Here is a 13,304-nt window from a genome sequence, read left to right on the forward strand (position 1 = left end):
ACATTTGTAACATTGGAAATGTTTTCAACACTGATAATGTTTCTTGAGCAGCAAATCAGCATATTAGAATAATTTCTGAAGGATCATGTGACACTGAAGACCGGAGTAATGATGCTGAAAATTCAGCTTTGATCAAAGGAATAAATTACATCTTACAATATATTCATATAGAAAATGGTTATTTAAAATTGTAAAAATATTTAACAAATAAAACTTTACAGTTTTTATTGTATTTTTAATCAAATAAATTCAAAAATTTTTTTTAATTAATTACACAATTTAAATCTTTGAAATTTATATGCTTTTTAATGTCTCTTCTGCTCACAAAGGCTGCATTTATTTGAGCAAAAATACAATAAAAACTGTAAAAATTGTGAAATATTATTAGAATTTAAAATAACTGTTCTCTATGTGAATATATTGTAAAATGTAATTTATTTCTGTGATCAAAGCTGAATTTTCAGCATCATTACTCCAGTCTTCCATATCACATGATCCTTCAGAAATCATTCTAATATGCTGATTTGCTGCTCAGTTTTTATTGATTATTACTGGTACCCAATATTTTTATGATGATATCTGTAACATTATAAATGTTTTAAATGCTTGAGCAGCAAATCAGCATATTCAAATGATTTCTGAAGAATCATATGACACCAAAGACTAGAATAATGATGCCGGAAATTCAGCTTTCATCAAAGTAATAAATTACAATTTACAATATATTCACATAGAAAATAGTTATTTAAAATTGTAAACATATTTCACAATTTGACAGTATTTTTAATCAAATAAATGCAAAAGAAAAATAAAAAACTGAATCTTTTTATAGAATTTATTTCTATAATTATACAATTTACATAATTGTATATAATTTAATGCATTATTTGTAATATTTTTTATAGCACAGAATGTTCACTGAATTGATTTTAAATCATTTATATATAATGGATATATTTTAAACAATTGATATATTTTAAATTTACATGCTTTTTAATGTTTCTTCTGCTCACCAAGGCTGCGTTTATTTGGGCAAAAATACTGTAAAATTGTGAAATATTATTACACTTTAAAATAACTGTTTTCTATGTGAATATCTGTTCAAATGTAATTTATTTCTGTGATCAAAGCTGAATTTTCAGCATCGTTATTCTAGTCTTCAATGTCACATGATCCTTCAGAAATCATTCTAGTATTCTGATTTGCTGCTCAATTTTTATTTATTTATATTTTTATGATGACATTTGTAATGTTTTAAATGCTTGAACAGCAAATCAGCATATTAGAATGATTTCTGAAGGATCAAGTGACACCTAAGACTAGAATAATGATGCTGAAAATTCAGCTTTGATCACAGAAATAAATTACACTTTACAATATACTCACATAGAAATTAGTTATTTAAAATTGTAAACATATTTCACAATTTTACAGTTTTTCCTGTATTTTTAATCGAATAAATGCAGCCTTGGTGAGCAGAAGAGACTTCTTTTAAAATCTGAATTATTTGCTGTTTGTTGTCCCTGATCACAACATTTAAGAATGAATTTATACATCAACATGACATTTAAAGCAACATACGTGCGCTATCTGGGAAGCACACATACATAAAACCACGCATTCTTACCGGTAATTACTGTTACTCTTAATATCTACTGATATTCACTGAATTGTAAACAGAAAATACTCAAAGACAAAGTCGTAATATCTATATATACTGTAGTCTTATTCTCTAACTATAAAATAAAGGTCAATACTGTCATCTATACATGAATGGTCAGAACCTTTAGCCAAATATAAGAGTAACTATGCAGAATCAGATATATTTATATACTACAACCAGAGTAGAAACTAAAGCCGCACGTACAGTGCTATACATTTATATATTCCCATTTACATAGAGCTATATCATCTGCTTTAGACTGTAGTTATCTGATAACAAAAAAATACAGTAATTACAGTACATAAATAATATAAGAAGTGCTATCAAATATTAAAAACTTAAAAAGAAAAACGACCAAAATAAAGACATACAGGCCTACCCTTAACACGCAAGAAAATAAGGTCCGTCGGGGGCCGCCGTGAGTCCGACTCACAGCGCCGTCTCTTTAAGGTCATTCAGGTTTGGCAAACGTGAACGAAAGTGGCGAGCGAAGCCGTTCGGGCCCGGTTTGGAGGTCAGCTGGTCTGGATACGGGTTTCCCTCGGGGCGGCCCAGAGCGCTGGAGTGCCAGCCGGACTCCAGGGGCCCCGGGGCCCCGTACGCAGCCTGGCGGCCCTTGGGCTGCATGGAGGCGAGGCCGCGCGGCTCCACGAAACCCCCGCCGCCTTTGGAGGAGGGCAGGGGATAGTGGAGATCTGCCGAGGTTTGGTTGGAGGGCGAGGACGAGGAGGTGGTGAGATGAAGGAGCTTCCGCAAAGACTTCAGAGGCTGAGAGAGAGAAAGAAGACAAAAAATATTAGGCATTTCTGTAGCACAAAATGTTCACTGCATTGTTTTCAGATATTTGTACAATTTATATATATAATTCATTTATATGTAATTAAACAGAATATAAAAAGACTTTTTATAGAATTTATTCATAAAATGTACATCATTATAGGTTATTTATCAAATAAAAATAATATTTTCTTAACATATTTACATATTTTTAAATTTGTATATCATTTGTTTATATGTCATTTAATACAGTATATTTAAATTCAAAAATTTAAGCTTTTTATCGAATTTCTTTATATAATTATACAATTTACATAATTTTGTATAACTTAATGCATTATTTATACAAATAAAAAATATATTTTTTATTTTTTATTTTTAAATTGATGTAATATATATAAGTGATATATTTTTATTTATATGTAATTTAATGCAGAATATATTACAATAAAAAACAGAATCATTTTAGAATTTATTTATATAATTTACATAATTTATTGCAATTATTTAAAGAATTTATTTATATAATTATACAATTTACATAATTTGTATATAATTAAATTATATATTTTTTAATTTATGTATAATTTATTTATATGTAATTGAATACAGAATATATAAAAATCAAAAACAGAATCCTTTTTTTATTTATTTATATAATTTAAATGAATTATGTATAATTTAATGCATTATTTATAAACAAAAAATTATTAATCTTAATTTATACATACTGTACATTTTTAAATTTATAATATATAATTTATATATATATTTTTATATATATATATATATATATATATATAATTTATAATATATATTTATAATATATAAATTATAATTTATATATAATTTAATGCATTATTTAAAAAAAACTTAATTTTTTGGAAGATTATTAATGTATAATTTAATTTATATCTAATTTAATACAGATTATATAAAATTCAAAAACAGAATCCTTTTAGAATTTATTTCTACAATTTACATAATTTATGTATAATTTAATGTATTACTTATAAACAAAAAATACATCTTTTCTTAATTTATATATAATGTATATTTTTACATTCATATATAGTTTATTTATATGTAATTTAATACAGAATATATAAAAATCAAAAACTGAATCTTTTTATAGAATTTATGTAATTATACAATTTATATAATTTATATAATTTAACATTATTTAAAAATATATATATAAATCTTTTCTTAATTTATTTGTTTAAATTTATGTATTGCTTATTTATATGTAATTGAATACAGAATATATAAAAATCAAAAACTGAATCTTTTCATATAATTTATTTATATAATTATACAATTTACATAATTCATATATAATTTAATGCATTATTTAAAAAAATAAATAAATAAAAATAAATCTTTTCTTAACCTACTTATACATTTTTACATTTATGTATCATTTATTTAAATGTAATTTAACACTGAATATATAAAAATCAAAAAGTTAATCTTTTTATATAATTTATATAATTATATAATTTACATAATTTATATATAATGTAATGCATTATTTATAAAAATAAAAAAATACATATTTTATAAAATTAATTTTTAATTTATGTATCATTTATTTTTGTCATTTAATACAGAATATAAAAAAATCAAAAACTGGATCTTTTCATAGAATATATTCATATAATTATACAATTTACATAATTTATATATAATTTAATGCATTATTATACTAATAAAAACAAATCTTTTCATAATGTATTTATATATATTTTTAAATTACTATATCATTTATGTACATATAATTCAATGCATTATTTATAAAAAATTAAAAACCTAACTCTTTTGATTATATAACATATTGAGCTGCAGCCACACAAGTGTACTATTAAAAAATGTGCTATTAATAAACTCCATTATCTGTTATTTCTGTGTAGGTTTTTCAGTCCTGCAAGTGAGATTAAACAATTCCAGGTGTTAGTTTTTCGTGCTTTGTTTATGATAACAGTTAATATTTCAGAAAAATGAAATTTAAATTATTTTATAAGTAATATTTTCTATAATAAGAAAAAACACTAATATTACACTCATTACACATTTATCATCATGTTATTTTATAGCTATTATGTAAAAGTTTAAAAGTCTGGGGTTAGTAAGATTTTTTTTTTTAAAGAAATTAATACTTTTATTCAACAAAAATATATTAAATTGATCAAAAGCGACAGTAAAGAAATCTGTAAAGCCTAAAGAAATAAAATGTATCACTGTTTCCACTGAAATATGAAACTGTTTTCAACACTGATAATAATTGAAATGTTTCTTGAGCAGCAAATCATGTGACACTGAAGACTGGAGTAATGATGCTGAAAATGCAGCTTTGATCACACAAATAAATTATATTTTAAAATATATACACATACAAAACAGCTATTGTAAATTGTAATAATATTTCACAATTTTTACTATATTTTGATTAAATAAATACAGACTTGGTGAGCAGAAGAATTTTCTTTCATAGACTTCTGAACACTACATTATGTATGTTTTACTTTTGTGAATGCATATTACCATGCATTTCTTTTATATAAAGCACTTTGTTTTTTTAATGGTAGTAGTAAAGGTAGTATCTCTATCAGTGCTGCTCATCCGGATGTATAAATGATGTAAATGAACCTGAGAGTGTGTGTCGGCCGTTCTCTCCGTGGGCCAGTCGGCGTCCCGCTCTCGTTCTTGATCCTGGTCTCGGTCTCTCTCTCTGTCGCGGCTGCGCTCTCGGTCTCGGCTGCGGGTGCGATGTCTGCTGCCCTGGTGTACGTACGAGCGGGACGATTTCGGCATCAGCACCTGATCCGGCGCCTCACTCGGCACCTGACCAATCACACGCGGCACAGCGCTGTCAATCACCTCCACATTAGACTATTACAACTAACAGACAAACAACAGAGAAAAACAGCCCGGCAGAGAAGCATAATACTGCTTTTTTTTTTATAATACAGGTGGATAATAATAATAATGAATGATAATAATAATAGTAATAATTAACATTATTGTTTTTAACGTAACTTTATATGAATAATAATATTTTATGTTGCTTTTTTAGCTTTATTAATTTTTATATTATTATTAATACTACTTTTTATGATGATGACGATGATTATTATTATTATTAACCAGATTAGACAGTAAAAATACAGACAGCTTTTTACATCATCATATTATTAGTATTTTTAATTTTACTTTATATTAATAATAAAATTATTATTTATATTAGTTTTATGATCATTTGTTTATTATTATTATTCAGTTTAGACCGTAAAAACACTGATGGCTTTTCACAACATATTATTATTAACATTATGTTATATTACTATTATTATTAATATCGCTTTTTATTTTTAATATAACTTTATATGAATATTATTTTACGATAATATAATTTTTATTAACCAAATTTGAGAAAAGTAAAAAAAAAAAAAGTTTTTTCAGAACAGAATATTATTATTTTTAATATTACTTTATATTGATATTAATACTATTATTATTATTATACTTTTAATTATTGATTTATATTAATTTTATTATTATTATTATCAACATTATGTTTTATGATGATGATGATGATGATGATGATTATTTTTTTAAATTACATTATTAACAACCAAATTAATATTAATTTATATTAATATTAGTACTATTATTACAATTATTTATTTTTTTATCAATATTAACTTACGTTTTTTTATATTAATTTTATATTAATTTTATTATAATCACTAGTATTGTTTTATGATAATGATTTTTTTATTATTATCATTACCATTATTATTATTACTATTAACAATCAAATTAATATGACTTTATATTAATATTACATTTACAATTTTAGATTTATATTAATTTTATTATTATTATCAATATTATCTGAAGTTTTTTATATTAATTTTATTATTATTATCAATATTATGTTTTATGATGATGCCGATTAGTTTTTTAATTATTGTTATTATTACTATTACTTTATATTAATATTAATACTATTATTAATATTACATTTACAATTATTGATTTATATACATTTTATTATAACTATCAATATTACCTTATATGTTTTTTATACGAATGTTATTATAATCATTAACAACCAAATTAGATACAGTAAAACACTAATGGTGTTTCACATCATCATCACATTATTTTTTTTAATATTACTTAATATTAACATTATTATTAATAATCATAATAATAATAATAATAATAATAATAATAATAATAATAATAATAGTAGTAGTACTTTTTCATTCCTATTACTTTATATTGATTTTAAAATTATTATTTCAGTTTTTTATAATGATGATTATTATTATTATTATTATTAAGCAGATTAGACATAGTAAAAACACTAATTGCTTTTTTATAATTGTATTATTATATTTTATATGGGTAAATCTCTAGCTTCTGTAATAATCATGTTTGTTTGTACATTATTTGTTTAATCAAAAGCTCTATAAATTATATTCAGTGCACAAACACTACCATGATACAACTTACAACTGCATTTTACAATAATATAGTTTTTTTTTGCAATTAAAAAATGAAAATGGGAATTTTTTTCTTAAAATCTACACATGCAAATCACAGGATGCAAATATGGGTGGAATCATTATAATGACATGATGACGTCACAGATCTGACAGCCAATGAGGAGACACACACCCAGCCCACCTCAACAGAACTGATTAGTGTTGTTAATCATGCAGCGCGAGCGGTTTAGTGTGTTAGCGGCGGGACGGACGGACGGACGGGAGGACGGACTCGTGTGTACCATTGGTGTGGCCACTAGGGGACGCTCTCTCTCAGAGGAGCTGCGCGTGAAGCTCCTCTGAGAGTGAAAGAGAGGAAACAGAGTTTTCCTCATGGCTGGAAGTCGCTCGTCATCAGCGTCTGTCTGCAATAAAGAGTACAAAACTCACACAGAGACACAACGGCCAACAACAGCACATCCACAACCCGACTCCACTCCAGACACATTAAAAAAAACTGGGTTTTGTGTCTGATTAGGGCTTAAAATTCATTATAAAAAATATTATATGATATGTGACCCTGGACCACGAAACCAGTCTTAAGTAGCACAGGTATATTTGTAGCAATAGCCAAAAATACATTGCATGGGTCAAAATGATCAATTTTTCTTTTATGCCAAAAATCATTAGGATATTAAGTAAAGATCATGTTCCATGAAGATATTTTGTACATTTCCTACCGTAAATATATCAAAACTTAACTTTTGATTAGTAATATGCATTGCTAAGAACTTCATTTGACAACTTTAAAGGTGTTTTTTCAATATTTAGATTTTTTTTTTTTTTGCACCCTCAGGTTGCAATAGTTGTATCTTGACCAAATATTGTCCTATCCTAACAAACCATACATATATGCATGAATTTATAAATTAATGAACATATAAATTTACCCTTATGACTGGTTTTGTGGTCCAGGGCATATCTTGACAAATCCTTTTTTTCTTTAGTTTTTATTAATATTTAAATTTGTTTTGTATTTTCCATTTTTATTACGGTTCTTATTAATATTTGAAGAAGTTTTTATATTTTACATTTTCATTTTAATATTAGTTAAAGTTTTGCTAATTATATTTCTGTCATTTTATTAGTTTTTTTTAATTCCTTTTTTTATTTTAGCTTTAGTTTGTTTTACTACTTGAGCTGAAGCTTTTTTAAACATTTTATTTCAGTTGATGTTTATTTAATATTTATTTTTAAATGTTTTTTTTTTTTTTATATATATAATATTACATTTTTATGTTTCAGTATTTTCTTTAAAGTAATGAAAGAAAGTTTTGTTTTCAGTTTTAGTGGAAAGCTTATTTATTCAGCTTTCAGATGATATTTTTATTATAGTTCTTATTCATATTTGAAGTGGTTTTTATATATTATATTTTTAATTTATTTAAAGCTGTCATTTTTATTAGTTTTTTTTGTCTATGTTGTTTCTATAATTTTTTTTTTCAGTTTAGTTTGTTATTTTACTCCTCGAGCCGAAGTTTTTTTTTAATTATTTCAGTTCGTGTTTATTTAATATTTTATATCTGTTTTTAATATAGTTTTTGTTTTATATTTCATTTTTATATTTCAGTTAATGTTTATTTTCTTTCAAGTAACGTTGAAAAATTTAAATTCTAAATTTTGTATACTGATTAGGGTTTAGATTAAATATAAAAATAAATAATTAAATAATAGTAAATATTACGTTTTAATTTTAAAAGGTTTGATAACATAATTTTTTTTAAGTTCTTATTATTTTTCAAATGAGTAGTTTTTGTTAAAGTTTTGCTAATTTTGTTTCTGCCATTTTTATAACCTTTTTTTGTTTATGTAGTTTATTTTTATTTTATTTTTAGTTATATTAGTACTTCAAGTTAAACAAAAAATTAGCTGAAAAAAAAAAACATTTTTTAAATATTTTATTTAATTTCAGTTATTTATTTCAAGCAATAAATAAATAAATAATTTGTAAAATATTTAATTTCATTTCAGCTATCATTTATTTCAAGCAATCAATAAATACATAAATAAATACACAAACAAACTTTTTAATGGTTTAGTTAATAATAATAACCCTGTAGACTGGTTACCCTACCTGAACGATTTTAACGCTCTAGAAACAATTTAACACTGATTATGAGTTAAATTATAAAAAATATTAGAAATACTTTATTTTATGTTTTAATTTTAAAAGAGATCACATCTTGACGCATCCAATGTTTTGGTCTTTTTTTTCTTTTTTATTTAAAAACTTGATTTTCGGTGAATAATGACTTTCATTTCAAATTCAATGACTTGAATTTTGGACAGTTTCCTCACACAAAGCTATCATGTGACCGTAAATTACAGAAAAACAACAGCAAATGTGTAAAATGACATAATAATTGGATGAAATATTGATTTAAAAAATGACAGTGCAGGTGGAGTCGGGTCCCAGGTCTGGTTTACGGGCTGGGTTTACACTCTACAATTCACTTACACACACTGTAAACTCTAAGACATAAAACACATGCAGTAACACACACACAGACAGACTCACGGTTTGTGACTTCTTCTTCTTCTTTTTCATGGATCTGAAGAAGCCTTGTTTCTCCTTCTCTTTGGTGGGTTCTGGAGGGCTCAGGTCCCGCGTCTCAGTCCCCGTCCTCATTAAACAAAACACACTTCATAAAACTCATAACTCCAATTTTTAGTATCATTAATATACTACTATAGTCTTTAATTATTTCTAATTTTACAGTTCTAATTTTAAAATTTTTATGTTTTAAGCAAAAAATAAGGACAAATAATTTTAAATTTCATATAATTTTCATAAATGATTCATATCATGACTACTCTAATTTTTTTTTAATCTTTTTAAATTTCAAATGTACATTTTTAGTTAATAATGACAAACTTGAATTTTTTAAAAAAAAAAATTATTTTGAACTTCCAAAATGTAGTTTAAATGCCGCTTCAGAGGGCTCTAAAGAAGGGTCTTATCTAGCGAAGCGATTGTCATTTTTTCGAAAAATAAAATTTTTTATACTTTTTAAGCACAAAAGCTTGTGTAGCACAGGCTCTGGGATGCGCGTTCACGACGCTACTTACTATTGAATCACGTTGAAAGGTCGCGCGGAACTACAGACCCAGTGTTTACAAAGTGAAAGCGCAAAGACTAAGAAAGTGCAAGTAAGTCAAACGCTGTTTACAAACAAAATGTACAACGATGTCTTCCTCTCAAGTTGTAGGATAAAATAAGATGGAGTTTTTCCACCATACTCAGTACACAGGCGATGAACTTAGACATGATTCGTAGTAGTGATGGGAAGTTCGGATCATTTTACCGACTCGGACCTTTGAGTCTCGTTCAGCAAAATGAACAAATCTTTTTGAGTCATTTCGTTCATTTTAGCAAAATATTAATTAAAATGTTACGTGTTACTTCCCTAACACATCTACTGCTTACACAAACATTGATCGCACTACAAACAAGACAAAACTATAATGCTATAAGAAACAGAAAAGATTCATTCATTGTTTACCTGGGTCTTTAGTCTATGATTAACTCACCTCACCTCTTATCTGACAAGTTTTCAGGTTTGAGTCGTTCATTCATCACGTGACAGCCCCATAAGATGAACGAACAACTCGAAAAACCCGAAGACTCAAAATAGGTGAACTAATTCCAGTGCAGAACCTAATAGGATGTTGCGCATGCACGACTGAACGAATCACTCCCCCGAGACGACTCGTTCTTTCCGAGTCACATCAAAGATTCGTTCAAAATGAAAGAAACGTTCAAGAACGACCCATCACTAATTCATAGCATCGTGGACGCACATCCCAGAGCCTGTGCTACACCAGCTTTTGTGCTTAGAAAGTATACACATTTTTATTTTTTGAAAAAAAAAGGCCGACCGTTTTGCTAGATAAGACCCTCTTCCTCGGCTGGGATCATTTAGAGCCCTTTGAAGCCGCATTTAAACTACATTTTGGAAGTTCAAAATCGGGCCACCAATTAAGTCCATTATATGTAGAAAAATCCTGAAATGTTTTCCCCAAAAAACCATAATTTCTTTACGACTGAAGACAGAAAGACATAAACATCTTGGATGACAAGGGGGTGAGTACATTATTTGTAAGTTATTGTTCTGGAAGTGGACTTCTCCTTTAATGTAAAAAGCCTTTATTGCATCATGGCTATTAAAATACATGTTTTTGTTTCATAATTTGTTTATTCAAAGCACAGGAAAGCAACACATTTTTTAAATTATATTGTTTATTATTTCACATTATCGCAGAAAAAAAAGTTAAAATTAAAATTCTTGTGGAGTCTAATAATAGTAGCACATATAACATCCACTATTTACAGTAGGTCAGTAACAAAGAGTGTTTGTGCATCATCCTCACCACGGGTCATATGTGGGTTGGTGTATGTTGTGGCTGCTGTCCATCGTGACTCCTGAACTCTCGTGGAACGAGTTATCGGGTCTGGGAGACGGCACTGGTCAAAACAGAAAAGCATCAACGTATTAATGAGATCAACCAGTGACCTTTACAAATAAAGTGTTACAGAAAGCAATTAATTATTTTGCACTTTTGCATTATTTCTCACTTGCGCTCTCTTCCAGAACAACAACAGTTTTGTTGCATTTTATTCAAAGTGGTATTTGTTTTGCTGTTTTCTGACTGTACTTATAACACAGTTTGCATGCAACGACTGTATCGCAGTAGATACTATGACACATGCAGTGTTGACAGTTTTGTTGATTATAATGGGAGCAATTTAATTTGATTTGCATCATGCCTGCAGTGTAAAGACTGTATCAAGCACTGCATGAAACTACAGAACATGACTACAGTACAGAGAACAGAGAACTTATCAATTGCATTCATTAAAGAACAAATTAGACAACGCAGAAATAAAATAAAATAAAATATAATTTTTAATGCATGCACCTACAGTATGTGATGACAATTACATTTGTTAATAAATAAATTAGAAAATCAAATAAAACATTATATTAAATTAGAAATTAAATAAAGTAAATTAAAATTATTCTGGTATTATTTACAAATAACAATCTGATGACATGCATATTTCTTTCTATAACTATCAGAAGCATCATTTGCATAAATGTGATGTGACTGACCCCTGTAGAAGCTCCCGACTCGTCGCGGCACAGAGTCGCTGTACATCATGCGGTTCTCTTTGGCCGATCCGCTGTCATCTGCGAGCTGTTCGTGATAAACGCCTCCCTGCAGCATCAACATTTGTCACAGACATGTTTTCCAACTGAAAAACTGCTGAATGTAACACTGAGGATGTTATTTATCATGAACATTGACGGTTTCCCCTGTGCGTAAACTCCAAACAAAAGGAAACACAATTGAAATGCCTCCATCTGAATGACAGAGCAAAGCAAATAGGAAAATGGGCAGCAGAAAGAGGAGTATGAAGAGAAGGAGGTAAAGAGACAGTGAAAGAGAGAGAGAGAAAGCAGGATGGTGCGGACCTCGCTTTTTTGCCGTGGAGCGTGAAAGGCGGCTGTGTTGTCCCGTGTGGACTCCCGGATTAAAGGTCGCGTGTGACTGACCTCTGCGGCCGCGGGGTCGCTCTGTTTATGGAGAGATGAGAGCAGGTGAAGCACAAAGCGCCAGCACACATTCATACAAACACCCTACACATACAACATCTGTTACGAACCCTAGTGAGCTGCCTACCTAGACAACACACACAGACATCATACTATACATACACTACTCACATTATAAATAAATAGATAGATAGATAGATAGATAGATAGATAGATACAAACAGTCAGGTGGTCAGACAAATGGACAGACAGAAGGACAAACAGATAAACAAATAGACGGATGGACAGATGGACAGGTATGGAGACATAGATATGGAGAGATAGATAAACATAGACGGACAGACAGACAGGCGAATGGACAGACAGACAGGAGGGTAGAAAGACATACAGACAGATAGACGGATGGACGGACGGACAGAGAGACAAATGGACAGATGGACGGACAAACAGACGGACAGACAGAGAGAAACAAATAGACTGGCAGATAGATAGGAGAAAAGACAGACAGACAGACGAACGGACGGATAGACAAATAGAAGGATGCACGGACAGACAGACAGATATGGATACATAGACGGACAGACAAACAAACCGATGAACGGACATAAAGACACAGATACAGACAGACAGATAGATAGACGGATAGATAGACAGAAGGATGGACAGATGGACAGATATGGAGACAGATATGGAGAGATAGATAAACGGACAAATAGACAGACAAATGTACAGAAAGACAGACAGATATGG

General features: G+C 28.3%; 1 protein-coding gene across 3 annotated transcripts in view; it reads right to left on the reverse strand.

Annotated features, from left to right (window-relative positions):
• Nucleotides 1-1,342: 1,342 nt before the first annotated feature.
• The window catches only part of LOC127154766 (cyclin-dependent kinase-like 5), a 77,862-nt gene continuing 65,900 nt past the window's right edge, over nt 1,343-13,304 (reverse strand). Inside the window, exons 13-19 of one of the 3 annotated variants that reach the window (XM_051096557.1) lie at nt 12,474-12,575; nt 12,111-12,216; nt 11,368-11,461; nt 9,515-9,620; nt 7,239-7,361; nt 5,090-5,284; nt 1,343-2,431 (exon numbers count right to left, since the gene is read on the reverse strand). In XM_051096557.1, the coding sequence (XP_050952514.1) occupies nt 2,093-2,431; nt 5,090-5,284; nt 7,239-7,361; nt 9,515-9,620; nt 11,368-11,461; nt 12,111-12,216; nt 12,474-12,575 (1,065 nt within the window). In that variant the 3' untranslated portion in view covers nt 1,343-2,092. The remainder of the gene's footprint in view (nt 2,432-5,089; nt 5,285-7,238; nt 7,362-9,514; nt 9,621-11,367; nt 11,462-12,110; nt 12,217-12,473; nt 12,576-13,304) is intronic. The other 2 variants (XM_051096558.1, XM_051096559.1) reach the window with 2 other exon arrangements.

Source organism: Labeo rohita, chromosome 23 (genome assembly GCF_022985175.1).
Source record: "Labeo rohita strain BAU-BD-2019 chromosome 23, IGBB_LRoh.1.0, whole genome shotgun sequence".
NCBI classification, from domain to species: Eukaryota; Metazoa; Chordata; class Actinopteri; order Cypriniformes; family Cyprinidae; genus Labeo; species Labeo rohita.